The sequence below is a fragment of the Apus apus genome, chromosome 3, assembly GCF_020740795.1.
Source record: "Apus apus isolate bApuApu2 chromosome 3, bApuApu2.pri.cur, whole genome shotgun sequence".
Taxonomy (NCBI): domain Eukaryota; kingdom Metazoa; phylum Chordata; class Aves; order Apodiformes; family Apodidae; genus Apus; species Apus apus.
In genome coordinates, this window is record NC_067284.1 from 23438127 (window position 1) to 23462317 (window position 24191).

Sequence of the window (24191 nt, forward strand, 5' to 3'; positions counted from 1 at the left end):
GTGGCATTTGGCTGCAGAAGGGATTAAAGGCCAAGAAGCTGTGAGACTAGGCAACAGAACAGAAGATGGAGACAGACGGAATGAGAGGAGGCATGAGGGGAAAATGGCAAAGCACCGACCAAGTCTTACAAGGAGGACAGCTCTCCTCTTCTCAATAAGCAACAGCCAATGTGTGGGTCTGGTTGCAGATCTGCTGGGCATGGGAAAGGTTCACAACAGAGAAACAGCCTCTGTAAGAACTGGTATTACTGAAAGACTTAGTCCCACTCCTCTGTGCTTCACATGGAGTATGATGTTGTGCACAGGGAGCATTTCCCAGGATGACAGAGTTACAAAAGTGGAGGGAAGATCATCACGGTAGGGAGAAGAAGGTGCATACAGACAAAGAAAGGGCAAACCCAAGAGAAAGTGAGGGACAATGCAATAGACATAGATAATGTGAAAATGAAAGATAAAATTAGTCCAGGTATAAGTTTCTTCTAGTGAGCCTTGCAGGTAAAGGGAGTAGTTTTCTCAATCCCTCATGGCAGAGTGAGTATCTCAACCTCTGCAGCCACTTGGCTCCCTGAGCAAAATTTTAGTCCTTCCAAAGAAAATGCAGCTCCCCCCACCCTTCAGTATATGTGTGCAGGGAGTATGCAGACAGGCTACTAACATTTGCAGCCATAAATAACCTAGAAGCTAGCTTTTAAAAACCGCAAGTTAAAGGATGAGGACTGCCATGACGCACACAGAGAGGTTGAGATCAGAGGAGCAGCTAAAAGGGGTCGGGAGAAACAATGAATTCCCTTGTTCTGAGTCATATTTATGAGTGCTCCATTGCACCTAAAGTTCATACTTTATTGGTTAGGCTATGGGGTTTCCCCATTTGCTCATCTCTTAAAATAACACCCCTGGTTAAAATTTCCTATAAAACACAGCAATGCTACAGCAGGCAGAACTTGTCAACCCTGACAACTACATTATTTAAGTTTGTGGGTGGGGTACACCAAGTAGGAGATGGTTTGTATTTTGCTCTGAATTCTATACAAGAAATTATTGAAAACAAGAGGAAAAGGAGGGGCTTTACAATTTAGCTTTCCACTCAGAAAATTCCCACTATTATTGAGACATGCTCCAAAAGGTGACTGTTTATTATAAAAAACACTATTATAAAACTGTGTGGTACCTTGCCAGAATGTGGCTTTACTTTTTCCCACTGTAATTCAGGGCAAACTGAGTCAACCATTACTAATGAGTCACAGCCTAGAAAACTAATCAGGACAGCTAGTGATGGTACATGATACATATCCATAGCTGACAACCAGTGGCTTTGTGCAAGCAAAATTCCACCTAACTCTCTCTTTGGAGGAGAATCAGATGGAGATAGGAATTTGAATAGCTTAAATTTCTGTTAGTTTATCTGTATCTGACTTAGAAATATTATATATTTGGAACCCCTGAGAACCTAAAGGTGTTTTCCAACATCAATGATTCTGTGGTTCTATCTCTTTTTAGACAGTGTCTATCAAATCCAATTATTGTTGTTGCTCTAATACTAATGTATTTGACTGCAGTTGAATTAATAAAGCTATATTTATATTATCTGGAAAAGCTGTACCCATGACCAAAGTAATGAATAACAATTTGAGCATAGAAGTATGGACATTGAATGATTTGTGAGTCTGGTTTTGGAGTAGCAAGCAGATGGCACCTGATAGCACCTGATGCCTGGAGTCATAGGATTCTATTGGTAAGGTTTGCAAAAACATGAGCTGAGAAATCAAAAAAGTGGACAGTAATGTGGTTGATAAAACCATTGGAGCAACAGCAAGCCCAGCTTATAGCCCCATGACAGCTGTAGTCTTTGTGGTGATTTATGATGGCTGAGATCGAGCAGGAACATAGCTTTGGGAAGGTTGTTCCCAAGGCTACCTCATCTGGGGTATCTGTCCATAACTACAAGTCACAACGTGTTAGGGATCCAGGAGGTTAATCTGCTACTCCTGACCAGGTTACCTTGCTGCCTCACGAGAAATGTGTGCAAGTGTTTTGCAGTGAGTCTGTCCCGGCCCCAGCCAAGCCTAAACCTCAAAGTCAGAGTGAAATGCCTGAGCAGGCAAATAGGAAAAACCTGAAGAGCCTCAGATAGAAAATGAAAACAGTGTGCCTCTGTTTTCCAACCCATAAAATTAGGATGGGCAAATATTCTGTGTTCATTTCTACTTCTGTGCACTCTCATTCTTTGACACTGAAGAGTAGTAGAATAGCTTCTTTCTTGTGGCCGTGTGCTCTGTATAATACCTTGCTCCTAAGAGCCTTGCAGCATCTTGTGTTTCCTCCTGAAGCATTAATTTAGAAAGGGCTAAAAAGGTTCCCTTCTGAATGGGCAACAAATCTATTTACCGTTCTTAAAACAGGCAGTTTTACAAACAATGAAAAAGAAAAAGAAACATTGGAATCAAAGCAGTAAAACTGAGATTTGAGATCTGGTGCAAGGAAGAGACAATGTGTGGTTAGTCTAGCTCTTATTCTCAGAATACAGACTTGTGGCTCTCTGAGGCATGTGTACATGCACATCAGTCTGTGTGCATGGGTTTGTGTGTGTAATATAGAAAGCATGTAAATCTCTTCAGTTTTTGTCTATGGGATTTTTTCCCCCTTAAATCATAATATTCTTTCCCATCAATACTATGTGGCTTTAGCAGCCCTGACCTTTCAAGCTGCCTGTTTGGGCCAGTGTTTATCAGATGACCGTTTGACCTCCTTGTTAATTGTACTTAATTACATCCTGTTGTAACATTTTGAAATAAGGAGGAGAGTTTATGGATCTGCTCCAAAGAGCTGAAGACTAAAATAGCAGCAGAATTCAGTGGTATGAGGTGCTGAGTAATCTCTTAGTTGGGTCAGTAAGAGCTGTGCCTTGCCCAGATGATTGCAAAATTGGATCCTTAAACCGTTTCTTTTCCATTTAGGATCCTTGATACTTCTGAGAATAAACTCACACAATTTCCTTTGTTCTGAGAAGGGCTTCTTCCCTCTGATTCTCAGCTTAGATCTTTCTCCAAAGATATCAAGGAAGGAGTGAGAGGCCACACTACAGCAAGGACTGAAGCTCACATTTAATAATATAATAGAGAAAAGCTGCTGTTGCCACAAGTGATCTCTCTGATTTTCCAAAACTTCAGAGTTCCTTAGGCTTCCCTGAAATTGCCAGTTCCCATGAGCTTTTTGAGACTTGTCTAATATTCGCTATGAGATTTTCTGTGCATTGATGATTTATGGGCACATCTAAGGTTTCATTAAAGAGCCACAATTATCCTCTGTAGTTGCAGAAAAACAAAACTGAGAACAAATAAACATCCAAAAACAGATGCAGTTCTTGAAAATAGGTACTCTAAAGGCTTAGAACACAGCTTCCAACACCTCTTACTTCATAATACTCTTCATATAGCTGATGACTCTTGAAGCACATAGGGTTGACCAAATGATTTATCATGCATCAGGAGTCATATTCTAGATAAAAAAAGACAAACTGCTGAGTGCTGTGCAGTGAGAGTCTAGGCTGACACAGCACAGCCCATGACTATCACTGTGAACTAAACAGTGTTGTGGTGAAAGCGACAAACCTGTACAAAGTGTTTCAGTTAGTGAAGGTTAAATCTATAGTTCAGCTACACATGACTGCATTTACATAGTTAAATGGTTTTTACCTGTTGATTTAAATTACAAGCTTATATAATTAAAAATACAACACAGATTTTGCAGAATATCATAATAAGGTATTCAAAAGATTATAATGTTTAAATCTTATGTTAAACAATAGTAAGTATGACTGAAACAATACGATTAAATATGACATTCAGGGAGGGCTGGTTTACTTTTCAGAATTTTGAGTGGTATGTGTTACATGACAAAATATATTATTATTTATCAAAGGAGTTTAAAATTAGGTATTTTTTCAGAATAAAGTGATTTATTTGCTGCTTTATTAATGTCATCATAGATCTATTGACTTCAGGTCTTTAAATATATTTTTTTCATAATCTCTTAACTATTAACAAACATGTTTGGTAATGTAAAATCCAGAGACAGTTTATGCTATGGAGTGAATAAAAACTAGGTTGAGTTCATGTTGCATTTCACTGGGTCAGAATGGAGGGAGTAAAGTAATTAACAATATATTGCCCCTATTTTGGTCTCTTAGCAGTTGTTTTGCATTATCCATATTTGTATGTAGTCCTTAGAAATGGAAAAATACAAGAGATGTGCTTACTAGCATGTGGGTATGTACAGGAGAGACCTAATGTAAAAAAAGGTTCATCACAGTACTCAAATCAACAAAACAGGCAAATGTGTGAACTGGAAACTTAGCTCCATGGGCACAAGTCCTGAAAAAGTTATGACCTACTCATCCTTGTTTACATTAGCATCTGCTGATGTACAAGAATGAAACTTATTTTATTAATATCATATCACCTTATGTCAATGAGATTTACTGTGAACTCCCTTAAACCATGCTGCTTCATCTTGCCATAAATCCATGGGCCCTGATGGGATGCATCTACAAGTTTGGAGAGAGCTGGCAGATATTGCTAGGCCACTCTCTGTCGTCTTTGAGAGACCATGGAGAACTGGAGACGTGCTTGAGGTCTGGAGGAGGGCTAATGCCTACAAGTATGTAAAGGGTGGGTGCAGGAAGGAAGGAGCCAGACTCTTTGATAGTTCCCACTGACAGGATGAGGGACAATGGGCACAAGCTGGAACACAGGAAGTTCCATTTTAATATAAGAAAGAACTTCTTTTTGGTGAGGGTGACAAAGCACTGGAACAGGCTGCCCAGGAAGGTTGTGGATTCCCCTTCTCTGGAGATACTTAAGATCCACTTGGAGTAATGTGCTGTAAGTGATCCTGCTTTAGCAGGGGACTTGGACTAGATGATCTCTAGAGGTCCCTTCCAACTCTGACGTGCCCGCACATAGGGAGTGTGCTCTCATGAAAATGGAGATGAAGAAAGCTCGTAATAGAAGAAATTGTGGTGCTTCCAGTTTTGGGGATGGGCAATGGATAGTTTCAAGTTACTTTAAAATAAAAACCAGGTCTATCACCAAATATTAGGACAGTAGTCACTTCTAATAGAAAATAAGGGTTTTTTTTCAAACATCTGCAAAAGCAAAGTCTGATCAGATGCTGTAAAGTGCATGCCAAATATTCTTAATGGTTTTGTACCAAAAAGACTGCATTTGAAATAAAGGCACTATTTTAGGCATTATGTTCCTACTCCCTGATCATTCTTACCCTCTGCTCAGAAAAACACCACAATTTTGCCTGAGACACATCAGCTCAAGTATTAGAAGTGGAGAGAAGCCACTACTATAATGCATTATGCAAACTTTGGGAGATCAGCTTTGGTGCTCCAGAGATGTGTTACACCTATAGATACCTCTACTATCAGACTGGGTATTGAGTTTGAAGTAACTTGGCAAGGAATATGAGAAATACAGTCCCAGGTGGGATAACAGTGAAAATGCAGGAATGATACCAGCACGTCCACAGTCCTGGGAAACCAGCTCTAGGTTGCTCTTTCTAGGAAGGAGGTTGGAGCAGATGACCTCCTGAGGTCATTTCCAACCTCAGCCATTTTGTGACCCTGTGCTAGAGTGGTTACAGAGAAGGAGGATCTTACTCTTTTCTTATACATTGTTGTCACCATTTGACTTTGGTTTGACAACAATGCTCTTGATCTCCTCCCCTTCCCACTCAGGTAGGGAAGGAGAGAGAGCATTGTTACATTGACATCAATAATTCCTACTTTTTTTTTTTAATAGCTCAGACAATTGTTGGATGAACAGTTCTGTGTGCTCAAAGTGTAATGCTTTTTCTTTCTATTTTGGAAAATATTGTCTTGTTTTTTATGTAATTTTGAGACTCCTGGTCTCTCTCTCCAAGTCTGTCCAAAGCAGCCTACTGTGAGGGATCAACACTTACAGTCACATTACCTGGACCAAATCTGAACTCTTCCATGGCACAAATATTCTTTTGTGAAGACTGCATTTTCTTTCTTCTGGCAGTGCAGGTGTAATGCTGGATGGCCAACCCAGAGATCTGTTAATTCACTAACAGTTTCTGCCCTGAAAGAGGGCTGAAATGTTTGTTAACTTTTGTAAGATTTAAGATATTTTCACAGGAAAAAAATATTCAGGTGTTTTTTCCTTCTTGTTGAGAGCACTTATTCTGTTTAGGGGATTATATGTGCTTGAAATAATCTCTTTCTGCTGGAATAAATCATAATCGGATTAACTAACAGAGCTGCAGAGGAGAAGGTGCAGTTTGAATCAGTAAAAAGAGCTGTTAAAATCACAGCCAGCTCCCAAGCTGGCTGTTAAAACCTGCTGTCTGGAAGTGCCACTCCTCACCACCACTATCCAGTCGCCTGGCGGCTCTTCCTCCCCATCTTCCCCGTCTGCCCCTGGGTGTAATGTCTGGGAGGTCCTGTCCCTGCTGTGCTTCTGGCCCCATAACTGTTTCTCAGCAACACTTCTCAGGCTCTCCTAGGTGGGTCCTTGGTGGTGGTCAATAGCAAGCAAGTACAAGGCAAACCTTCAAAATGAGGCCTAACAATTTATAGAAGGTGAAATTTGCAACTCTTTATGTTTTTAATTTTTAAGGTCATGACTCAGTCAGTGCAGCGTTGGGTCCCGTATATGCTTGTGAACAACAAGTGCAAACCTGAGGAGCTCTGAATTAATTGGAGCCATGCTGAGACACTAGCTCAGCACATGACCCGTGATCAGCTACTCTTTGGAAATTTATTTAATATCCTATCTATAATATAACATATATATAAAAATTATTTTTTTTCTGTAATAAAGCATTTTTCTACTCTCTAAATGAGATGTTCTTGAGAATTTCCTTCCTCATCTTTGTTACAGCTGGACTGTTTTTTTATGGAATGCCTGGTTAGTGTTAATGGGTATGTGTATTATTAAAATACTCACATGTGAGCACAGTGTAAGCAGAAAACAGTGCCTATCCAGTCTTATCCAGTTTGGCACACAGACACAACCTCCATGGAATCTTTTCTGACAAATTCCACAGTGGGAAATGGATGGACTCTATTAGATGTGTCTGAATGGCAAATGGTGGAGTGACTTGTCATCTCGGGGTGGAAGTGAGCAGAGGGTTAACAAGAGTAGGACCTAAGGAGATGTGGGAAGATAGAATGGGCTTTAATGTTTAGCTTTTACTCCCCTGCCAGTTGCCCTATGATGATATATGCCCTTTCACCCTTCTCAGAAGTTATGTTCCATCTGTATACTTTTACAGTGTCAAAACAGTTATAACTTACACCTATTTTCTGACCATTGGATCCCAGAGGTATAACTTTGGTTCCTATTCAGTTGCACTCGAACCCGAGAGGGATCTTTTTTTCTGTCATTTGTTAACCTTGAGGTTGTGTTGATCTGACATCCTGACTTTCACACACAGTCAGAAACCTGGGAATAATTGTTAGTTTTCTTTGTGGTGATCTGTGATTAGAGAAAAGCAAAATTAAATATGAGAAAAAAATTAAAGCCTCTTGATAGATGGTATAAAAATCTACTGGTTTTGCCAGAGCCCAAAATAGACATAATTGGAAATGATGCAGACAAAATTAACAACTTCAGGCATGGTGGCATAAGAATTAGCTGATTTATCTATGTGTTAACTCAGGACCACCTAGTACATTGATCTGTTCTTTGATCTGTTGCATTCTTTCAAATAAAGACTTATTTATAACTGATAAAAATGATGAGAACCAAACACCTGGTGGATATGCATTTTTAAAATAGGTATTTGTCATCGGAGTGTCTTTGTAATATAGTGGGTCTTAAAACAATGAAGAGATTAACTTGTCACATTCAGAGTAGCAAACTGCACGTGAATTTTTCTTCATTGCTTCCTCCCAGACCCTTGCTTGTGATGCTTCTCTCTTGGCACATGTTACTACTGACAACACAAAATACTTCCAAATACAACCTGTTACTGTTAATCCTAGAAGCTGTGACCAGCCGGACTTTCAAGTATAAAATTTATGGAAGAAAATTCGGCTAAGACTCATTCTACCACTGTTAGTAGAATGAAAAATCACATATATGCAGTGGGTATTTTATTGTGTTTTTTGCTACAGCTGAGCAACTGGAGTGAACGTTTTGCATTTGAGAGGCTGAAGAATACAGAGGATTGTACTGTTGAGACAAGAAGAAAAATGAGATTTTGAGGAATCATTTTGTCAACTATCTTTTGCATTAGGATTGTGATAATACCCAGACTCTCATAATTCTGTTCACTTCCAAAACTCAATCTCTTTATTCTGGTTACTTATTCCTACTGTTGCACTGGTCAGGATCAAACCAGCAGAAGAAAAGCAGAGTGTTGCTTTTCCACTTATTCTGTATCAACAACTGAAAGCCTTCCAGCATTTAATTATTATTGGAACAGCTGCTGTGTAGCACTTGTTTTGACTTGTTGAGCAAGTGCATTTGACTTGGAAGATACAGAGAAGAGTAAACTGAACGAATAACACGGGTTTACCAATGAATTTTTCAATAAAACATGGGTTATTGAATGAAGACCAGCAATGTTATTTAAACATCCATTTTATCTCATATTACAGTGTGCAATAAAAGAAGGCATCATAGATATTCTCATGGTGTACAGAACACCTGGGAGATTACGTGTGAGAAAGCTGAGCTTAGTTATACCTCTTTGGTTGCAGCATTTCTTTAAGTCTCTGCTTATAAAAGTTGCTGGCAAGCACTGTTACTCAGTTCCTGGGAACTCTTTCCTGCTCAGGGTGAATGCTGAAAGCTTTTAATTACTAACTGCTCTCTACTTCTTTAAATACTGCATGGAAAAAATTAAATTTATCCATTTACATATTCACTAGTATTCTACCATGTTTTTCTAACTTCAGTTGTTTGCCTAGTTGCTGCCTATGACTTACTACATTGAATGTACATCTTTAGGGGATTAGAAAGTAAAACTACAAATATTAGAGAGTAGAATATAATAATAATAGAAATATTATAATAGTAGAAGTATAATTTCAAAGTCTGCCTTAGTAATAATATAGTGGTTCAAACAATTCTGACTTTTTGAAGTGTGTATTTTGTTAACTGGTAAGAAACTATCGGATCTCAGTGACTACAACAAAAAATTTAAAAACTCAAAAGGTGTAACAGTAAATCCTTGGGTAAGATATCTGAAGATTATAACTATTTTTTTTTTAAGTATGGCATATTAAAACACTTCTATGAGGTATATGAAGTATAAAGAAAGGAAACCAAGATATGTTTTTAAAAATTCAGGCAATGTGTTATTCTTTGTTTTTTTTTTTTTGTGTGTGTGTGTGTGTTTTTTTGTTTGCTGTTTTGTTGTTGTTGTTTGTTGTTTTTTTGGTGGTTTTTTTCAATTATGGTTTTCTTTTTCATTCTTTTTGTAAATTCTGTTGCAGTCACTAAAGGCCTTCTCAATGACTTTATCTTGATTTCAATTACTTTGTAATTCATACAGTTCAGTAATTCTTCGCAATTATGGGAGGGATATCCTATCATTAATATTCTGGATTCAATAAACAATAGATGATTTTTCATTTATTGAAACAGCCATTAACTGCACAATATTTCATCAAACAACTTAAAATTGTCCCTAATTTAGTTGAACAAAATACCAAAATGTTGCTCACTGATGTCAGTTACTGACTGAAAATGAAGAATTTAGTGAAATAGCTAAATATTCAGCCATGTTTATTGCTTCAGAATATGACCTATCAAGGTTTCTGCTTTGTGTTTTAATAAGAAAGTATATTTTATGTAAAAGCAATTTACATCGTTCTTTCAAAACCACATCTGTAAATCTATAATTACTTTAAATGCAGCCAGTCTAATAATAATAAATACAGAGAAACTCAAATATACAGTACTGCTGCAAAGCAGTTCTTCAAAAACAGAACTGTTGCAGTGAAAAAAAAAGTAAAGCTTCTGCTGACTTACTCTCCCTAATTACATAAAATTCTCACTAGATACAGAAATAGTTTTGCCTCAAAGGGATCAAATTTGGATTAAGTTTCTGACAATGAGTTTTGTGTTAAGAAAGGATATGTGTGGAATGCAATTTTGGGGACACCTATTTTCAGCCTCTGCCTACTATATGCCTGCTTTTGGGATCTGAGTATGAGCTCACTCATTTTGGAGATGAGTTTCTAGAAGATCTCAGTTCAGAAAGTAAATGCTGAACTTTCCCTAGACTCATGAACTGACAAGACTGAAGCTTGTGCAATGCATTTTCCCAGCACAGCCTGGGAAAGGAGAGGAGGAGGGAAATGAAAGGTTATTAAGCCTAAATCACCCACTTTCTCTCACTACTGGTCAGGGAAAATAGTCAGGGGGGCACCAGCACTCCCATGCTCTGCTGATGAAAATAGGGAAAAAGAAGTGCAGAAAACTTGGTTTTAAAAGGAGAACAAACAAGTGGGTGTATGACTCTGAAGCTTTGTAGTTAAAACGCTGAGCTGAATGATTACTAAATGCCTAACATCAAATGAATTAAAAAAATCAGATTTGGGAACAAAAACCTATTTCTTTCCCATTTTCTCCCCCAAATCCTTTATTTTTTCTGTGCAGTGGCCCAAAATGTCTTACTGCCAGGCTACTCAGCATCCTGGCAGTTAGCATATGGTCATCAAAAGCAGTTGATAGGGATTGAAATGTCCCTTCACTGAGCAAAGGCTATCTCTTAGTCCTGTTCTCTGGAGTTGCAGCCCTCTGTTCTTCTTGCTGGCTCGCGCAAGACAGTTGACCCTTAACAAACAGAAGTGTCTCTCCACTGAATCAAACAGCCATCTCTGGTGTCTGAAACAATCCTTTAAGGACAGGTGACTGTTTTTATCAGCTTCAGTGCCTAACTCAAAATAGTCTTCTGAGTCCATTTCAGGATTCTTACCATTCTACAGAACAGATAAAACCTATCAAAGCAGCAGTACTTAGCCAAATATTTATATTGTCTGCTTTTTTTTTTTTTTGCCTTTTTTTTTTTTTTTATAGTCACTTTAAGAAAGTTTAACCTAAGTTTCTAAGTGTAAAAACCTAAACAAAGTTACAAAGTTTTAAAATATATTTTTAAAAATCTGGTATCTGGTCCCAACTGAGAATGTTGTTCTGGTGAATGTGCTCCTCTCGGAGGCATTTCATGAAAATATTTACACCTAGCATGACTCTTTTTTTTTTTTCTTAATATCTCATTCTGCTGTAGAATCACTTGCCCTACAGAACATTTGTTGCCTTATTTTGTAAAAAGAGAGTAATTTTAGTCTAATTCTGGAAGAGACAACTTGTTTCTAGAATTTGAATTTTGGAAAGAAGAGCAAGAATGAAGTAAACAGCTATTTGATGTCTGCCTTTTCACAGTAGCACAATAGCTAATTCCTACAACCTCTGACCTTTTAGTGTCCTGTAACAGAGTACTTGCATTAATCTATTGCTTATCTGTCACCTACCACATTTGATATTTCCAGCCTCTGCTTTCAATTATCAGTCATTTGAGGCAGCACTGAGTAATTTCAGGAGAAAATGCCTGAAACCTTTGACCTGTTTTTTTCAGATAACCACAAGTGTTCACTGTAGATAAACTATCATTTCATTATATTCGAGATGTAAACGAGTGTCATTTGTAGTGTATCAGCTTACTGCAACCTTTATCACCTTGAAGTGATTAAAACTGACTGGTTTACTTAGTGCTTATACAAAGAATTCGGAGTCAAACAGTGAAATTCAATGAGATTAGTGTAAATGGACCCTTATAGTCTGTAAAACCCTCTGCTTTGCCTTGGCATGTATATTTAGTAGTTAAACAGTGACATTAAGCTGATTAGTGAGGCTTTACGGTTTGGAAATCCAGTTGGTACCCCGGGACTCTGTAATCAGCTTTTTACAACATATCTTTGGTTTGTTCACTTGTTTGCCAAAGAAGCTTTCACTTTCCCTACATGTCACCACATACCAGCCTCTTCAGGAAAAGCACAGCACGTCAGTGGGGAGATAGTTACCAATGAAGGAGCACATCTAACAGCCCCTCATGCACCATGGCCTAAACTAATTGCTAGCAATTATTCATTTTTTAAGTTCAGTCACCAGTTATTCTGAAATGTATAGCTGAATTGGTAAAATGCCAATTACTTATTATACTGTCCATCTATATATGTGCTTTGCATTTTTTGCAGAGGACAAAATACTTTTGTTAATGAAAATTTGTGCATTATTTTTTTTCTTCATTTAAAGATGACCCCTTTTCTAAAATAGCTTTTGGGTGTAAATTTGTCTTCACTCTTCCTAGAGTTGAGCTTAGTGTTAGTACAGTATGAATGTTTCATCAGTTTGCCACACAGGTGGAAAATGTCCTTTCCCATCTTACACACAGGTGTTTGTGATATTCCCCTGAGCTGTGATTTGTCTGATGTAACCATAGTACTGGATATATTAGTTTGAGGTGGTATAAAAATGACATTTTTAGAAGTTGATGCTAGGAATCCTGATCAATGACAGCAAATGAAGAATTCTGTTGTGATCAGCCTTGACTGTAATAATCCAGTTGCTTTTACTTAGAAAAACTATATACCTCCAATGGCTAAAAAACGACTTCCCGATTTTCTGAGCAACCGATTTTTAGATGCTGTGATCTGTCCCACAGAGATGCATCTTGGCAGATGAACTGATCAGACCTGGATGACATGAGAATGCTCTGGAAAACCTAAACACTTAAATATCTTAACCTGTATGTTTTGAGCTGCTAATATTGAAAAGCTCTCACATGTGAAATAAAAATATTTGAGACATAGTGCCTCCCCAGTACTTCATGCGATTTCAGCAGGATATGGGACATGAGAGATACCCTGCTGGGCATTCAGTCTTCCCTGACAAGGCATTTATTGGATGCAGAAGGGATCAAGACTTCTGTATTATTTTTGGTATTAAAAATACTCAATATAATTAAATCACATTTTTCTTTTATAACTTGGCCAGTGTTCTAGTAATTAGTCAATATTGCAACATCATGGCCACAGCTTTATTTGTCTACTATGTAATGCAAGATCTTAACTTGTCTAAATTTGTAAAAATTGCCTTTATGCTTGGTACATTGGCTGATAGAAATTTGCAGTTTGTAATTATGGCTTCATTGTAGAGAGTGAGATCTCCTTGGACTTCGGGTTTTCCATAGTATTCAGTGTCTGTTTCCTACAGCCCTTCATTTCTGCAGGATGTTGCTGCTCCCGAGTCCTGGCCTGTCTGTAATTGCTGTCTCAACCCAAGGATATTTTGAACTTCACACAGAATCACACAGAATCTTAGGGGTTGGAAGGGACCTCGAAAGATCATCTAGTCCAACCCCCCTACCAGAGCAGGGTCATCTAGACCATATCACACAGGAACTTGTCCAGGCGGGTTTTGAATGTCTCCAGTGTAGGAGACTCCACAACCTCTCTGGGCAGCCTGTTCCAGTGCTCTGTCACTCTCACAGTAATGAAGTTTTTTCTGATGTTTACATGGAACCTCCTATGCTCCAGTTTGCACCCATTGCCCCTTGTCCTATCACTAGACATCACTGAAAAAAGCTTGGCTCCATCCTCCTGACACTTGCCCTTAACATATTTGTAAACATTTAGGAGGTTGCCCCTCAGTCTCCTCTTCTCCAAGCTCAAGAGACCCAGCTGCCTCAACCTTTCCTCATCAGGAAGATTTTCCACTCCCTTTGTAGCTCTGCACTGGACTCTTCCAAGGAGTTCCCTGTCCTTGAATTGAGGGGCCCAGAACTAGAGACAATATTTCAGATGTGGCCTCACCAAGGCAGAATAGAGGGGGAGGAGAACCCCTCTTGACCGACTAACCACACCCTTTCTAATACACCCCAGGATGCCATTGGCCTTCTTGGCCACAAAGGCACATTGCTGGCTCATGGTCATCCTCCTGTCTACCAGGACCCCCAGGTCCCTTTCCCCTACACTACTCTCCAGCAGGTCAGCCCCCAACCTGTACTGCTACATGGGGTTGTTCTTCCCCAGATGCAAGACTCTACACTTGCCCTTGTTGAACTTCATCAAGTTTCTCCCTGCCCAAGTCTCCAGCCTGTCCAGGTCTCACTGAATGGCAGCACAGCCATTGGTGTGTCAGCCACTTCTCCCAGCTTAGTGTCATCAGCTTTTTAATAATATAAATGAGTTTAATAAATAGAAGTCACTGAAAAAAATACATGTTAAACAAGCAGTGAGAGGGGATTTACAATTAAAAAATTGTGTATTCTTATTATACCTTGCCCCTAGCCACCTCTGATGTTTCAAGTTGTATATCCAGATCCTGAAAACTTGTGTCCCTTTCAGATGGCAGTGCTGTGTCTTTCTTGGGGGTACATGGGAACACAGATAATTACTATCTGTGTGAGCTGTAAAAAATAATTTTGGGCCCATCAGGAAGTGGCTATCAGTATTCTTCCAGTAGTTGTGAGTGGTCCTGAGAGAACTCCATCCACGCTATTGCAGGGTATTGTAGAAGTTTCTCTCCAAACCAGAACATGTAGGGAGACAACTGCTGTTTCGAAACTAATGTTACTAATTAGAAGGTACTTGCATGAAACTAGACAAAAGGAAACCTCAAACCCAAACAAAAATCAGGCCAGGAGTGCCGGCATTTAAACCTTTTATTCAGCGTCTAATTCTTCAGTGCTTACTCATAGTAAGTAGTGTTTAGTTACCTGCACAAGCTGGTAAATGCTTGTTGAATACTAACCAGAGATATCAAAGAGGGTTGCTACATTAAGTCTGCCTTTAATATATTTTTCATTTAAAGGTTATTGACATATCTGTTTGACATTATCTTCAAAATGCTCAGTTATAACCTTAGAAACTTGCAGCAATCTCTTTGCACTAGACAGGTCCTTCCCAGTTCAGTAGATTTGCATACGGTTATCTCTGCCAACTTCTCTCCAAAATGAAAGGCTTACATGGACATTAAAAAAAAAAAAAAAGGAAAAAGAAAAAGAAAAAGAAAAAGAAAAAAAAAAAGAAAAAAGCAAACAAATGCCAAACCTCAAGTCAGGTTTCTGTATATATCTCACAGTTTAGAACCGGGCAGTGGAGCTGCTAAATAGCCTGTATCCTGTTTCTCTTCAGTAGCAGCCCATTCATCTTCAGGTACAGAGCAGCCAGTTTACATGATTCTGCCTCTTTTCTGCTTTACTTTTTCTACATAGCATATGATGGCAAACCCATGTAAGCTAAATATGCACTTGAGCCAAGAAAATCTCACAGTTAGCAGACAATTTTCCTTTTGTCAGTCAGGAAAAAGTTCATTTTCACCAAAGATATGGTGTTCTATATATTTTATTTTTTGTGGTTCTTCAAGCAATATAGATTTGTACATCTAAAAAAATATATACCACTGAAAATAAGGATAATTTACATTTTTGAAGGGGTGAAAGGGAAGTGTACTGTAAAGGACTAGCTACATGGCCACAGGTGACGTAACTTGTAACTACTGCTCTGAAAATGTAAATACTTTTTCTTCAATAGCTCTCACTTTAATATGTCAATAACTGTACCCTTATACAGCAAGCCCAAATTGTTGGGATTTTTTTGTTGGTTTTTGTTGTTGGGGTTTTTTGTGTGTGGTGTTTTTGTTTGGTTGGTTTTTTTTTTTCCTTTTAGTGCATTTCTGTTTTTTAAGACTACACATACCTTATAATAATACACAAGGACATGTAGTGATAAGACAAGGGGTAATGGTTTTAAATGGAAAGAGGGTAGATTTAGATTAGGTATTTGGAAGAAATTCTTTACTGTAAGGATGGTGAGACACTGGCACTGGTTGCCCAGGGAAGCTGTGGATGGCCCATCCCTGGAGGTGTTCTGGGCCAGGTTGGATGGGGCATTGAGCAACCTGATCTAGTGGGGGTGTCCCTGCCCATGGCAGGGTTTTGGAACTAGGTGATCTCTAAAGTCCCTTTGAACCCAAACCATTCTATGATTCTATGTATATACACACATGTAAACACACAAGTGTTGTGTACGTAGAAAAAAATCGCTTGCATGTACCCACATATATGAGAATGTAAGGATAAATATATATATATAGTCATAACATACACATTTCATTATTTATACAAGTGACATTTAGTAATCTAAATATGCACTTTTTCAGAAATGACATTGCTCCTTCCTCAGGTCTGAGGACTGTTAATATTAAAAGGCAATTAAAAAGCAGGGGTTATAGGAGGGAGCATTTAGTGGAGCTGGGTGCAGTCATAAATGTTTAGCTGATTACCCAAACCAAATCCCAGCTGTTTGTGTTTCAAGCTTTGTCCACCATCAGTAAAGCAAAGAACCTATCTCGTGAGGCAGGTGGAACTTCTCCGGAACTGTGAGAAGTTCTCTCTTCTCACAGAGCACAGCTGCTTTAGAGGTCAATGTTACATTGCACCCTGTGGCAGTGGAAACCATGGATTATTTTTTTTCCACATCTGTAAAATCTGAAGTATTACATAAAATGTTCATCAGCCATTACTGTGGCCTGTAGGTTTCCTTGCCGCATCAAAACATGTATGACATTGCAGAATTCACTCCTAACACAGGACTGCAGCAGACAGTGGAATTAGCCCCAAATCAGCTGTAAACTCACATAATTTAAAATCCTCTGCTTACTCCCCCTTAAAATTCCATGCAGTCCTGAATTAAGCAATGATGAGGTTAACTTTTTTATTTTAAATTATGGCAGAGTCAGAAGCAGTGGAAGCTGCACCTGCCCACCTGTTGGAAGGGACACCTTAAGCCAGGAGTGGGGCTTCCTTTGCTGCTGGGGTGTCAGAACTGATTCATGGCTCCTTCTTCTGACTGCTGGCAAGATTAAATTTATGCCATTAGAGTATAAAATGTGTTAATTTGTATGATGTGATGGCTTCTTGAATACATAGTTGTTGCAGTTGACTTTAGTACCAGTTTAGAATTTACTACTTTAAGTGGAAATGAGCAGCATTTCTCTCATCTGCCTGGCTATTAGTAGCCTTAGTGTTTTCCAAAGTCATCTATGGCTCTGACATTACTTCTGCTGCGCTTATGACTACACTGAAGCCCTAAATACTTACACAGCTTTGAGTCTGTCCATATTTCTAGCTACTTTATAACATGCCTTCTTTCAGCTTTTTTTTAATACTCTTTCCATTCCAGCTTCTGGAATTTGTATAAAAGTCACCAAGGTTTTTTTTTTCTTTTGAACTGAAGACACTGTGCTGGTGGAATTTCCTTTAACTGGAAGTATGTCTGGGCTTGTGGTTTTATTATTTGCACAGTTTTATATTGTCCTGTTTGTTTACTCCCAGGCACAGGGAACACTCCATTAATCATGGGAAATAGACATTGGTTTCACCTCTTTAATTCACATTCAACTCTTTTTCTCACAGTTGAAAGGGACAAGGACTTCTCCCACCAGCGAAGGCACTACAAAGAGTTCCGCTTTGACCTGACTCAAATCCCCCACGGAGAGGCAGTGACAGCAGCTGAATTCCGGATATACAAGGATCGAAGCAACAGCCGCTTTGAGAATGAAACAATTCAGATTAGTGTATATCAGATCATCAAGGAGTACCCAAACAGGTACCCTGTTGGCATGAACATATCACATGTTGAATAATGTCTCATCTTTCTGTCTTAGTTACAGAAACAGTAGTGGATCACAAACGTCTCTTCGGGGAGGCCTCATTGCTATCACTGTGGTTTGTGCAATATTAATTCTTAGACAATGACAAAAAATATTGAGCAAGGGCAAAACTTATCTTCAATGTAATTTATTCCAGGTTTATGGAGAGTTACATATCCAAATAATCTGCCCATGCACAGAGGGGGTGAGGGTTCGTGCTCTCAGTGAGCAAATGGTGGAGTCGTATGTAGAGTCTAAGCATCTGGATTTGGGAAAAGCACCATTTGCTGACGCTGAGGTACTACCAGCCAAGATTAATTTAGCTCCTTAAAGGCAGATAAATGGTTCAACTGTGTTTGTGTTTGAAGGAGCATGGGGTTTTTGCATGTGTTTTAATATTCTGCTGAATGTAATTAAAAGATAAAGTCATATGCTGACTTTAAGATGACATATGCACACTTAACACATGCAGCTCTCCATAACTGAAAATTAAACTAAATATGATGTTACACCATAAGCAAATCTCTGCTTCTGAGTTTGTGGAGCTCTCTGTGTTACATATTTCCAAGACTCTGTAAGACCTGAGTAAATGACCAGATTCCACCAGGCAAAGTAGCAAAATACCTGAAAATTCCCACTAAAAACTACTAATAATTTCAAGATGCTTCTGACAAAAGCTACATATGCCCACAATTTGGGTTATGAAATTAAATTGGTATATGCCTTTATGCATGAAAGTGGGAAAAAACAATTTTGTTTTAAGATAAAAAAGAAATTCTCCCTCATCTTGGAACAGACAAAACTTTTCTAATCTGAGTATGTTTAGCAAAAGGAAAAAAAAATGTCAGCCTAAACTTACGGAGTATTCTGGAGGAAAAATGAAATGCCCCATTGCCAGTTAGTTTGAATTCTGGGCCGGAGTTCAAATCTCTTTTCTGCTCACAGTGCCTTGAGCTTGTCCCTTTCAGGTGAGATCACTGAACATCAAGTTCTAGAATTTTTATGTCTAAAAAGAGGGAGTCGTGTATCAATGCAGTAGAATCAATGGGAGGGAATCACTCATCCTTCCATAATGCTTTCTGCTCTCTTAGTAAATCTGGACAGCAATAAAACAGTGCAGTATTATTATTTTTTTTTTACCTCTATATCCAAGTTGCAAAAGTTGTTTTTGATGAAGATTCTAGAAGAATCTTCTCGGAGGAAGGAATTAAGTGGGAAGGAACAAAACATATACTTTTTTAAAGAGCACAGGTCAAGGTAAGGGTAATGAAAGCTTTTCACCTGCAATCTCAATAGATTTTTGTTAAGAACTAGGGCGTAAAGTTAGTTTTTCTAATAATTTGTTGCTTTTTTTTTTTTAATGATTCCCAGTAATGGGTTTCTATTCTGTTTTAGAGAAAGTAAAATTGCTTAATACACTGAAGTAAGGTCACACTTTAATATTATCTGACTTGTTAAAATGACAACTGTCTCTGTGAAATCATTAAAGAATGCTCTTGATTTCTTTCAATACATATATATGATCATAGAAACATTTTTTATTTCCATTTATAAAAACAAAAGGCCCATACCCTCAAGTGGAAGCACAGTGCTGGAAAGGGGAATATAAGGGGAGCATTGCGATGCTCTATCACCCATTTGATTTCACCAGTTCAAATACAGAAACTTCAGATATCAACTAAGTGTTTCCCTCTTACTGTCAGTGTTGCTAGTCTCTACTTGCATATGGAGTATATAGAGAGAAGTGCCTCAGTGGGACAGGATAGGAGAAGGCCACAAGCTCACAAGCTCTCCACTGTTCAAATTAGAAACAGGAAACTTTTCCCACCAGATTCTTGACACCTCCAGACAGAAAAGCTTCCAAGGATATTTTAGCCACAGTTTTTGCTTTGGAGCCTAGAGGTCATTCCTGTTATTCTTGACTTTGTCCCCTCAGATTTGTTGTACATAGGTACATGATATTTTAGGTGTAAAATTTTCAGAAGCTGCAACTGCAGAATGTGAGAATGAGAGAATTGTGAAGGTGTTGAGACACTGGCACAGGTTTCCCAGGGAAGTTGTGGATGTCCACTCGGGGGAAGTGCTCAAGACTGGATTGGATGGTGCTTTGAGCAGCCTTGTCTAGTGGAAAACATCCCAGGCCATGCAGGGGCATTGGAATTAGATGATCGTTATGGTCCTTTCCAACCCAAACCATGATTCTATAATGTCCCACACTCCTTACTAGTGCCATACCACAGCAAACCTGCTGGGTTTGACCCTGCTCCTCCACCCTTTTTTGCTTTGAACAGGAAAGATGGGTGTCTGTCAGGGCTCAGCCATCCCAAACACAGACCTGCTGTGCTTTCAGGCAAGGAATGGTCAGGGTTTAGCATTTCTCAGTTGCAGTCTAAGGATTATGTTGTAGTCCTGAACATTTTTGTCTCTGTGGCAGCATGACTGCTGAAGTGTGTGTATTGAATTTTCTGTTTTCTGAAATTACAGTTTTTGGGATTGAAGTTTTCTGTTTGTTCTAAGGAAGCATGTACAGCACAGCCTGTGGCAAGGCAAACTTTCCTACGCAGCCCTGCCAATGTTCTCCTGCCTGGGCCTTTTCTCATGACAAAAGTAATGTAGTCCAACAGGCCAAATCCTTGTTCATGATCTGGTGGCAGCTAGCCACTAATTTAACTAAACCCCAAGGATTCTTCTCACAGTAGAGAACACTCAAGTGACATGAAGACACTAAAGCAGCTTTCTGGAATGAAGCGAGAGGTGAGGAAGCGTTATGGGGATGGCCTGTTACGTACTGATTATGATCTGATCTGGTTGAAAACTTCACTGAGTTTCAAGGAACATAGAGATGGTTTATTCCACCTTTACTTGCTTAAGTGACTCAGGAGATCTGAAGCTTCTTAGACATTCTGCCCACGGTCTCTTTGCTGAAATTCTTGCCTGTTGTAGCATTTCTGCTGTAGACAGCTTACCATTTGGGACCAAACTGAGATCACTAAACTTAAACAGCCCCCATAAAGGTAAAGCAAATCAGCTGTATTCTGCCTAAATGTGTTCACTGTTGCATTTCAAGCTATTTATGACATAATATCTTACTTTTTTTATTATGTGTTGTGGCCTATTTTTTATATAGAAATAATTTTTTAAATTAGAGCCAGAATTTGCAGCTGTTCTTCATTTTAAGTGTGATAGGTTGTTTTTTTTTTCTTTACTCAGAATAAAGGATAATTTCAAAATTAAAAATTTCACAAAATGTGATGTGAAGTTTGAGTGAATGACACCAGCTAATGGGGGAATCCTAATCCCAGAGTTCTCACTGTCTTTGCAGGAGTCAGGTTTTCATCTTACGTTTATATCAATTGTGAAAAAGTTGCTTTTTTTTCCCTGACAAATACTTTGTAGTTCTGTAGCAAATTGCTGTTATGTGGCTAAATAATTAACACTGGTCCAGAGACATTTTCTCTGTTCTACTGTGTGTTCTAGAGAATCAGTTCTAGTTTTCTCTAGGTACTCACAACTAATTTTTTAGTTAATGAATAAGAACAATTTGTCTCTTGGAGTCTATTACCTTACTGAGATCACTATGCTTGTAGGAAGGCAAACAAGAAGTTTGACATATCAATACCAAAGACACTAGTGTGAGTTTCTGCTGCAGTACAAAATAATAAACTCACACTGAGGTGAGATCCATAGGGCAAAGTTGTCCTCTCTAGGGATTTCTGGACTGTACCATTAATACTGCCCTGTTTTGATTTGGCATATGAGATGTTGTACATCCTGGCTTTTGAGAGCATTTTATATCAGTCCCAGCAAAGTTTGGATCGGATAGAATCTATATGGGAAAACAATTATGTGGTCTAGCAGGAAACAAAATAAACGTGAAAACCTAGCACTGTTACATGGTAGTATTTTATAGTCCAAACAATGTTTCAGTTTTCTATTAAATCTACTGAATAATACAATAAATATTTATAAATGCCTGAAAGACTGTAATATTCAGAATTAAACCCTTCAGCTTTGAAGTTCTGATAAAACTGCTTATTAGAGAAAAAAGTGGGAATTTAGGGCTCCAGAGAGTGCTACTTCTGAGCTTACATTACATTGTTAATGTGTTCAGTGCTAGCATAGCAGGTCAGGCTCTTTTGAATTGTAAGAATTTGAATTGTAATTGTTTTCATGTTAGCTCCAGAGGAAGAGCATCTGTTTTTTCCTTGTGTAGTCATTAGCACAGTGCTACTAGAATGGAAGTGATAAGAGCCGAGCATAAGATTATCCTCTAGGAGAAATAAAAAGATGACTTGAAAGACAGACCTTTCAATTAATTAATGTATTATTATTTTTTTTAAACAACAAAAAAACCAACAACAACCCTTCTTTATAATTTCTGAGCTCTTTAGCCCATTTCTGCAGATATTTCTCACATGTAAGTAAACACATGTTCGTGATGGCTCATTAGTTATGTCAGGACAGACTTCTTCTCCTGAGTGTTGAACCACAGTTTCAAGAGCTACATGTGATGTTTTGTTTCCGTATCAGACCTTCTAGGTGCATTCACAGTGTTCAGTCTAAATAAGACAGTATCTTCCTACTACGTTGTTGCAATTAAGCAACTTAAGAATACAGTGACAGGACCATTTTAAATCCACTTTCTATACACAAAACCTATTATTTCTGTCTTACCCCTTTAAGGATATATTAACTCTGTCTTTAAGCTAACAGTATGATTCCAAGGTCTGTGCAAGCTAGGTCTATCTTTAGTTGATTCGGATAGTAAAAATTTAGAATAAAATACTTTTTCTTGTTTTGGTTACTATTTATGGCAGAAAAGAAATATGTTTCTATAACTATAGACTTAGGTTTAAAAGGCTAACTAGTGAAAACAGTTTTTAATAATGCGTGATGCTTTGTAGAAGCATGTAAAATGAAACCGATGAGAGTTAAATATCTTGGGTTTAGTGTGGTCATTGTAGTAAACTATTTGTAATACAGATGTGGTTCTGGAACCAATTGTTCAGGAGATATGTGAAAACAGAACAAATAAACGATCCATGCAAAACATTCAATAATACGATTACACCAACTCCCCTGGGCAGCCCTTCTGAATTACTGGGAGATTTCATGGGAATGAACTTGAGAATATGCCAGGGAACTGAGGGTTAAAATGTCACAACTATATTCTTGAATAGATATACAATTTTGACTTTGATATAGAGACTTATTTGCTAAACATCTGTACTATTATGAAACTGTCTGAACTGTCATCTATTCGTGTTTTGTCATATGACATAGCTGCTGTCATATGTTATTAATAACAAATTTTTTAGCAACACTAAGCCTTTGAATTTTATTTGAAACTGGGATGTGATTTTGACATTTTTTGTCTTTTACACTGAGTGGTTTATAGAAGTTAATTTTCCTGAGACATTCTAGTACTGAAAGATGAATCCCCATCCGCAGCCTCAAGAATATATTTTGTGTATTTATATCAGGAAGCTGGATTTTTCAGATTTTCCAGAGCTGTAGATTTCACATGCTGAGACTCATTTCAGAAAGGCCTCTCAGGGGAAGTACCTGTACTATACTTAACAACTACATGTTAGCCAGAGCACGTGCTGTACTGTGTTGTGATGAGGGTATGTCAAAGGATTATTAATTTGGATTCTGGGAAGTTATTGTCAGCAAGAAAATTAAGGACAAAAAATAATAATAATTGAATGCCCTAACTCTATTTTCTCATTTAGGGATGCAGATTTGTTCCTGTTAGACACAAGAAAGGCTGAAGCTTCTGATGTGGGCTGGTTTGTGTTTGACATTACTGTGACCAGCAATCACTGGGTGATTAATCCACAGAACAATCTGGGCTTGCAACTCTGCGCTGAAACTGGGGACGGTAAGATCATAACTGTAGATCAAAACATCATATATGCTCTTGTCATCTCTTACTGGGAACCTTTTCTGGGTGGGTGTTTTGTAACTTGACTGGACAACAATTCACTGGGAGGTTTAAAAAATGAATGCAAGTCTTATCCTGCCATAGCTGCAGTTTGCAAGCTTTCTATTTTTCTTAATTTTGTTATTCTTCATTCTGTAGAATATGGCAATTATAAAGCTAACTGAATTAAGTTAAATTAAATGAAGTTTGGGATAAAAGCTCCTACATAAAAAAAGACATTCCATTTTAATGTTCTTCCACTTATTATTACATACAAAAACTCAAGCAGATTTGTGGAATTTTTGTTTTTAGAAAGTTTCTGAAGATCTTTCTGGGCTGAAGTACTGAGGAAGTATTAAAAAACAGCCTCAGCACAGTTCAGGAGGTACCTCATAGGTGCTGCTAGTGATGTTTGAGATAGTTTAACAATAGAGTAATGTGGGAATTTAGTTTTATATAATTTTTAAAAATTCAATTTTTTTTACCTTGAAATGGGTTAAAAATTTAATCTCTTGAAAAAATTAAGTCACTGAAAATTAGAAAGAACACTGTCAAAATTGAAGCCAGAA

At 38.1% G+C, this 24191-nt stretch overlaps 1 protein-coding gene across 1 annotated transcript in view; it reads left to right on the forward strand.

Moving 5' to 3' along the window:
* Positions 1-24191, forward strand: part of BMP5 (bone morphogenetic protein 5) — a 56105-nt gene that overhangs the window by 7426 nt on the left and 24488 nt on the right. The window contains exons 2-3 of the mRNA XM_051615641.1: positions 17461-17653; positions 23432-23580. Of these exons, the coding sequence (XP_051471601.1) occupies positions 17461-17653; positions 23432-23580 (342 nt within the window). The remainder of the gene's footprint in view (positions 1-17460; positions 17654-23431; positions 23581-24191) is intronic.